The 8,384-nt window shown below is 32.5% G+C and overlaps 1 protein-coding gene across 2 annotated transcripts; it reads left to right on the top strand.

Moving 5' to 3' along the window:
• Positions 1–1,831: 1,831 nt before the first annotated feature.
• On the top strand, positions 1,832–8,005 carry LOC111380462 (ras-related protein Rab7). Of its 2 annotated transcripts, none has more exons than XM_023004039.1 (7): positions 1,832–2,131; positions 2,359–2,385; positions 2,544–2,643; positions 4,290–4,436; positions 5,478–5,558; positions 6,353–6,498; positions 7,611–8,005. In XM_023004039.1, the coding sequence occupies exons 1-7, from the start codon at positions 2,079–2,081 to the stop codon at positions 7,675–7,677; spliced, it is 621 nt and encodes a 206-aa protein (XP_022859807.1). In that variant the 5' UTR covers positions 1,832–2,078; the 3' UTR covers positions 7,678–8,005. The 2 variants fall into 2 exon arrangements, with proteins under 2 accessions (XP_022859807.1, XP_022859815.1); XM_023004047.1 differs by having other exon boundaries at positions 6,339–6,498.
• Positions 8,006–8,384: the final 379 nt, after the last annotated feature.

The following is an 8,384-nucleotide window of genomic DNA, read 5'->3' as shown; positions in this document are numbered from 1 at the left end:
GGATAAATAATATAATTCATTTTGTATATCAAAATGAACAAGATTGTTAATTTTGAAACTCGTAATGGAAGCGCATCAACCTATATAGTACAAACGAGTAATGCTATTAGTAGTCGCTCACTACGACAGTCGCCCTACGTGGCATACACATGTCAGGTAGTTATTTGATGCATTAATAAATAAAAATGGCGCAGTGAACGACTGCAAATAATATTATTCAGTACATAATGTCTAAAATCCATGCCTTAGTCAATTTTTAAATGATTTTTGACTAAGATTGTTATTATTGATGGTTCCAACTGTCACTAGGAACATGATACTTTAATTAAAATTTAGTCATTTACTTTGGTACTTGAAGAACTTATTTCCAAACAATTAGCCGTGCTAATTGCATAATTAGGGAGTCATTTTATGCAATATTGAATTTTTATTGCATTTTATCAGTTTTTTATTTGTCGATTTTCCTATCATCTTAAAAACATAATTCACTATCAGGTGTTTCTTTGCAATGTTAAAAATGACCATTCAATTTCCTTTACATTTTTCTTGATATGATAATTACATCAAACTAAAATCAATCAAACCACCAAAAAATACAAAACAAAAAAACATCATCAGAAGCTGAAAAGCACACGAATTTATTTTCCGATGTTCGGCAAAATAATCGCCTATCATCCTCACTGATGAAATCACTTTACTACAAGAAAATTTTTCTATTAAGGGATAAAACCCCACGTTAGATAAGTATTGGCACTGAAATATTAAAAAACTCATGATTTTCTCCAATTCTGTGTTTTCCAAGTAATTTTTTATTTGGTTATTTCCCTCCATTTTTATACCTTTATAGCTTTCAAAATAAATTCTTTGAACAAAGAATATGTGAACAAAATCAAGAAATTAATCTCATTACCCAACACCACCCATTTTTGGGCCCATCCCTAAGAGAACATGAGAAGACGAAATTTTTTGTCATCCCTAGGTTATCTAATATATATGACTAAACTTTAGCCCTTGTTTGAGCTCTATTTTGTAAGGAAAATGCATTTTTGAATAATGTATTGATGAAAAATGTGTTGTCAAAAAATAAGGAAATGATTTAAATTTACGTGTAATATTATTTTATTAAAAAATATGTGATTGACATAACGTCAAAATACTATTTAAAAATGTATTCTTTTTTTCCAAAGAATAGAGTTCAAACAAGTGCTTAATAAAATAGTCTTAATTTTATATAAATTTTGCCTCTAAAAATGTTTATTAAATTTTATTTAAAAAAGTTACTTTATTATCAAAATATGCCGTTTCTTTATACATTATTTTAACTAAGAAAATATTTTATAAAATTTTTAATCAATAAATTTAAACCCATGTTTGATTCCATTATTTAAAAATTAATTTTTTAAAACTCATTTTCTTAATAAAATATTTTATTCCTAAAAACCTTCTTGTCTACTCATGACTATACATTCTTTAAAAATTCACTATTACAGAACTCATTTTCAACAAAACTAAAAAAGAATGGGGTTTAACATAAGCTAAATAAGGTTAAGCTTAGCCAAACACTTGTCTCTTTATCTATTGTTTTATTCCCTTTACTCTACTTTAATTTGTTTTTCATAATCATTTTTCAACCACACGTTCAAACAATAAAATATTTTACATTTAAACTCGTAACTTTTTCTTACTTTTTAACTATATATTTTTGAAAAAAATACTTTTCAAAATTATATTTTTTTAAATTTTAAGGCCACCAAACAGGAGTTTAGGAAGAGTGATATGTTTAGCTCCGTGGACTATAGTTAGGTCAACGGAAAACCTTAAAAAAAAAAAAAAAAAAAGGGATTCCACAGCGCAGAATGCATAGGAAAAGACGGGATAGAAAAATCCGTCAAAACGCCAGCTAAGGTGAATTGCAATAACAACACTAGAAACGTCCATAGCCAACTAATCTCTGGAGAGAGAGAAAATTGAGAAAGAGAGAAGAGTTTGAATCTCCGAATTGGATTTCGATCTCGTCTCTAACAACACATAAAAATTCGTAGATCGGATCTTCGCGAGCCCGACCCGAACCGGCGACGATGCCTTCCCGTAGAAGAACACTCCTTAAGGTCATCATCCTTGGCGACAGCGGGTTAGTCTTCACTCTCATATAATTTCCACCTATGCCTATAAAGTCGTGTATAGTTAATTATGGTAGCATCGATTAGTTTACTAGGTTTTAAAGCATGCTTTGGCGATATTTGTTTGTTTCACGCGCTCAATTCATACCGATCTAGATTCTACCACTTTGTGATTGTTATCTGTATGCGTACATCTCTGCGCTTGGAAATTAATTGGACTGGTGTGTTTGACCTGCAGGGTGGGAAAGACCTCATTGATGAATCAGTATCCTTGATAATTTGTCCACTGTTATATTTTGTCTCCCGAGGCATGAGGGTAATATGATTTAGTAGTGTGGAATTGCTTGAGAACAAATTTGCAATTACTTTTAGGATTTGGTTTTAGTTGTTCGCTTTATTGTTGCCTTTAATGATTGATTAAAGATATGTAAATAAGAAGTTCAGTAACCAATACAAGGCTACCATTGGAGCTGATTTTTTGACAAAGGAGGTGCAGTTTGAAGATCGGCTCTTCACTTTACAGGTTGGAGTCATACTCATTTGTTTTGGTGTAGCAATATATCCCTAAACAATATTTTGTGATTGTTGACTGTCTGCTAACCGTTACATATTGGATTTGTATAGGAGTTTCAGTTTTAACATATTCTTTTTGAAATTTTTCTGAAGTTTCTATTTGTACTTGAAGCTACAAAAATCCCATTGAAGGTAGTTCAAAAGTTTCGTTATGATGTTATTAATTGAGTACCAATTGAATGATGTAGCATTATTATTATTATTTTATTATTTTATTTTTTTATAAAATGGAAGAAGTTTATGCATACCATAAACCTCCAACAAAATAATAGATTTCTTGTCGAGTTGCAGTGACATTGCTCTTGTTTTTGAAAATACATTCCTCAGTATTTTGCCTTTCTACTTGGATCCACTTTTTAAAGGGAGCAAGTTTTTAATTTGGATGCGCTGACATCTTTTCACACAGACAAAAACATAAAGCACAAAGGGAATAATAACGAAGAAGTGAGATTCTCCCCACAACTAAAGAAAACTCCTGCAAACACTTCTACATAAATGAACAATATGGTTCACCATTATTTTCTTTGTCATTTCTCCGCAGTTTTCAGAGCTTACTTGTTGGTTAAACTTAGTGTCAAAACTGCAAAATTATGCTCTCCATTGTCCAACTTTTCCAATTCTTCCTCCCAAGGCTGTAAATTTCGATTTCAGAATGTTCAGTGTTTAGTTATAATATCTATAGCTGCTGTAGCTTTGTATAAGAAGCATAAAATTTATGTTGTCCGTCTCTTATGAAGCCCTGTATTATTTGTAATGTGAAGATCTAGAGTTTCTCACACATTTAAATGGTTGCTTTATTGACTTTGGAGGACAGATATTGACTTTATAATTCACTGGGTAAATGAGGGGATCACAGTTCCCCATAAAGTGCACAAGTCACAATTTTATCTAAAACAAGAGTTATTGATTGCATAGTGGTGTCAAAAAATGACTAATTCAAACTTCAAGCACATCACAAGACACCCATGCATGTAGTACAAGTATTACGCAATGAAGAATCAGGAAAGGATTGTTAAAAACCCTTTCAACAGTAGTAAATGAAAGAATTTCCTGTATATTCTATAGACCAGAAATCAAGGTGTGTCTCTAAGCAATAAAGACTACAATCAATACATATCTTTGCTTTCAATTTACAAGTCCCGAATTTCTGCAGTCTCTTTATTTTTTGGGAGTAGATTCTTTCAACAATATGCATGGACTGATTTTTAATTTTAATTTTTTAACTTAGCTAATCAGGGAAAGAGATGAAAGAAAATACTGTGGTTGGGGATGTGATGACACCACTGATGTTTCTAATGTCATATTGTGAAATTTTTGAGCATTTGTTAAAGGAGAAAGCAATACTTTTGATTTATGATAAATACTTATATTGACATATATATCTGCTACCATAAACAGCTTAAGAAAATGAAAATTGGCCTCTTAAACAAATTAAGGACAGGGCTGCAGTTAATTGGTTAAAAGTCTCTTCAATTACCTTTTAATTTTTGCGTGAAAGTATGTCTATATGCACACTTGGTCCGTCTTTTCATGTTTTACATGACCCAAGACAATTTCTTGATGGTGCCCTAATATTGAGATCTATTGTTGTATTAGATCTGGGACACTGCTGGCCAGGAAAGATTTCAGAGTCTTGGGGTTGCTTTCTACCGTGGTGCTGATTGCTGCGTTCTTGTTTATGACGTAAATGTGATGAAATCTTTTGATAATCTAAACAACTGGAGGGAAGAATTCCTGATTCAGGTATCATTATATTCCTTCAGGGTTTTTAGAGTTCGTGTATTATACTTAGAGCATGTTTGGTGGAGATTTTAATTCAATTAAAATCAATTTTTTGACCGTTATTTTATTATTTCAGCCGGCATTTTTGAATTCTTCTCTCACGGATAGGACCCACTTTACCTCTAACGGTCAAAAAATCAATTAAAAAAATCCCTACTAGACAAGCACTTATTCACACCTTCTTGATAAACCTTATTCTGTTGCAGGTTTAGTTTATGTATTTTTTAGTGTTTCTTTAATGGAAGAGTATGCACCCTTTTCCTCAATGATTTCCCCCTTTATATCCTTGCCCATGCAAATGACTATCATTCTTTTTAACGCATAATCACAATTATTAGTTTCCTACTATAATTGTAATATACCTTTTCTAGTTATGTTAATCTTTTCTAGTTTCCTTTTCAAGTTATAATAGGTTTTATCTTTTATTCTTGTTTCTTGTTTAGATTAGGACTAATTTATTTCCTGTTAGAATTTAGTTTCCTTGTATTAATAGGATTAGGGAATAATCTTCCATATAAATGTAGAGACATTGTATACTTTTCATCAAAATCAGTCATAAATCAATACAGAGCAAGATTATTTCAATATAGTTCTTTTCAATTCTTATTATAAGAATTTCTAAACGCTTTCGCACCACGCTTAGAGGCCAGAGGATAACGGTTGACCGTAGAAGCCAAAACAGGACAATTAGATTCCAATATGCAGCTTTGATTAGGTTTGTTGAGTTCTTATTTTCTGATTTATTTTATAGTGATAATGGAGAAATAATCAACTTATTTAGCCCCTGTTTAGCCTTCATTTTTTAAACTAATCAACTTTTATCAAAATCTACTAAAAATCTAATTTTTAGTATATCGTTGTGATGTCTATGGGATTTTCCAATTTGGTTGGTTATTGACTGATTGAATGGTGTAAAGTTTGGGATGTGAATGACCTTTTTATGGACTACTGTCTAATTGAAGAAACTGGAACGCACTAATAAATGTGAAATTTTCCATGCAGGCCAGCCCATCAGATCCAGAGAACTTTCCATTTGTTGTTATTGGAAACAAGGTTGATGTGGATGGTGGAAATAGTAGAGTGGTATTCTTCTTTCCTCTCTCTCCTTTATAGTGCTTTTATGTTTTTTCCTTTTTCTTTTGGGTTGAGTCGATGGGTTGGGGCGGTGACATATTAGTGCAAGTAACTACAAAGCAGAATTTGTAATCTCAAGGATTTAGGTCAAGTAGAACTATAACTGAACACATGGAATGTCTACCAATAAGGCAATGCACAAAATTAGATTGAGTTGGGTGATATGAAGAATTATTGGAGGGATTTTATGTAATCAGTAGACTTCTACCAAGTCAAATGGCAAGTTTTACAGATTGGTTACTATAAGAGTTACACTGTGGTAGGGAATGATGGATTGTTAAAGGATACAATGTTCACATGATTAAAACAGAATAAATGACGGACAAGATTATCTTCAGATGTACTAGAATGGATAAAATACAAAATAAACATATCCACCAAGACATGGATTTGGTACGAGAACGGCTACTGAAATAGCTGGGGCATATCTTGTGAAGGCCTAAATAAGTTTTATGTCATGAGAGAGATGAGATCTCAATAAAGCGGTTGAAGAATGAGAGGTACGCCCAGTATGACTGGGCTTGATCCGGTTGCCAAAAAATAGATTTCATTTGATTGTTTTAGCACCCATGTTTGATTAAAAAAAAATTGATAACAAGATTTTTAGGAACAATTAACTTATTGGGGGTTGGGGAACTCTTCAAAGTTTTTGCTTCTCTCCGGATATTTTTATTTGTTATAATTGTAATAGCTATTCTTTTTGGTAATGGATGACATGAAAATGCTTAGTTGCTTCATTGCAGGTATCTGAGAAAAAGGCTCGGGCATGGTGTGCCTCGAAAGGGAATATCCCATACTTCGAGACGTCTGCCAAGGAAGGTACCAATGTTGAAGAAGCTTTCCAGGTCATTGCGAAGAATGCCCTGAAGAGCGGTGAAGAAGAAGAAATGTGAGTACAAAAAAATCATAAAGCCATATTTGGATGCTGAAAAGTTAAATTCACACAAACACACGAATTGTAGTTTTCCAAAAGAGGTGAAACTGGTTTTGGCTGGAACAAATGCAGTTTTGTTTTCTTTGAACCTAGTCTAGCAACTTGAAATTTTTCTTTAGAGTAGTTTATTTCTATGAAGTATTAGACTAAGCAGAATTTTCTTTCCAAACCAAGGTAAAGTTAGAATGCGTTTGAATCACTTCTGAAAGTCAAACTTTGTAACCACTTTGTTTTTCTTGCAGTTATTATCCCTAAAATCATGGATAACATATTTGCTTTAGATCATATGAATTAACAATGAGTTACTAAATCTTTTTTATATGCCGAGTTACTTACAAGAGTTCTATACTAGGGCCAAGTGTTTATTGGTGTCTGTATGTTCGTTAACAAGATTGTGTTTGAGACATAAATTGGTTCATAATTATGCATTCCAAAGAGACCATAATATATGATTTTTCTATGGAAAAGTACAGCTCATAGTAGTGTGAGGTGGAAAAACTTCAGAAACGTGTTGTTTTCGTTCGTCACGTCATAGATGCATTTCATACTAGCATTAGATAGATGTAGCAATGACATGGTTGGCACATGGTTTTGGTGAGATATCATTTTCAAGGAATATGGTTTGCACATGGTTGTTTTAAGAAGGAATATCTGAATTTTCTCTATCCCTTTGCTGTTTGCGGTTACACAGTCAACATGAATATTTGAAGAATCTCATCTTAAGAAAAGGTATTGACATTGATAATGGAATTACGTTGCATCAAGCTCCTGTTTTATGTCCTAGTAGAATCTATATTCTTAAATTTTGGTTTACCCTTTCGTAATTTTAAGTTGCTCAATCGTAAGTCCATAACTGGCAACTTGAAATAGTAGCTGTTATGAAGTCATAGCACATAATAATCAACTTAGTCTGCTGCTCAATATTTTAAATGGAAATTTCAATGATGTACGAGGGTTTAAGAAATGCTATTAGTTGTTTGAACATAAATTTCTATACTTGTAAATATATATAATGAGAATTGCACTAACTTGATTAACACTTTTGGGGAACTCTTGATGTTTTGAAGATACTTGCCTGACACAATTGACGTTGGAAGCAGCGGTCCGCAAAGACCTACTGGTTGTGAGTGCTAAAACAGAGTTCAGGATTCACTCTCATTCTTATTCTCCTGGAATGACAGAGAACAATATGGTTCTTGTTGTGCCTTTTATTCTGAGGTTATACATGTATAAAAATGTTCCATTGGGAGTGAATGATATTCCCTGTAGTTGAACCAGGTTGCTTTGTGACTGCTTTTTTGATTTGCTGGAGTTTCGAGATATTTGGCCCTTTGTTAAAAATTTGATGTATAAACTAGTGTTTCTAAACATTCTTGCTGGCATATCTTTTGTTCTTTCTATTTTGAATAATGGCACGTTCTTTATCGTGTCAATTAATACAGATCAAGATGCCTCATGCACATCCGTCGGCTGTCCTGTTTTTTGAATTTTGTTCTGTACGACTGTACCAGACGGGGTATTACATCTTACTAGTTTCAATATTTCATGGTTGAAACTGAGTTTGGCGGAAGTATGACCAGACTTTTGAAAAATCAAAAGTTACTTTTGAAATTATAAAATTGCTTTTGAAGTTGTTTGAATAATTTTGCAAAACGTACTTTGTATTATTAGAAGAGCTTTTAGAGAAAATTTGCCTGAAATAATTTTATTAGGAAATTCTTCAAGAAGCAGCAGAAGTAAAAGTTGCAAGAAATGAGGTGAAATACTGATTTATACTATATTTGATGCTTTAGTTGACCTTTCCAGGTTTGCTGGCGATCTATTTCTTCAACTTCTTTAAT

Source organism: Olea europaea, chromosome 3 (genome assembly GCF_002742605.1).
Source record: "Olea europaea var. sylvestris chromosome 3, O_europaea_v1, whole genome shotgun sequence".
Classification (NCBI taxonomy): domain Eukaryota; kingdom Viridiplantae; phylum Streptophyta; class Magnoliopsida; order Lamiales; family Oleaceae; genus Olea; species Olea europaea.
Note: the sequence above shows the minus strand (reverse complement) of the source record. Positions and strands in the feature narration are given on the sequence as shown.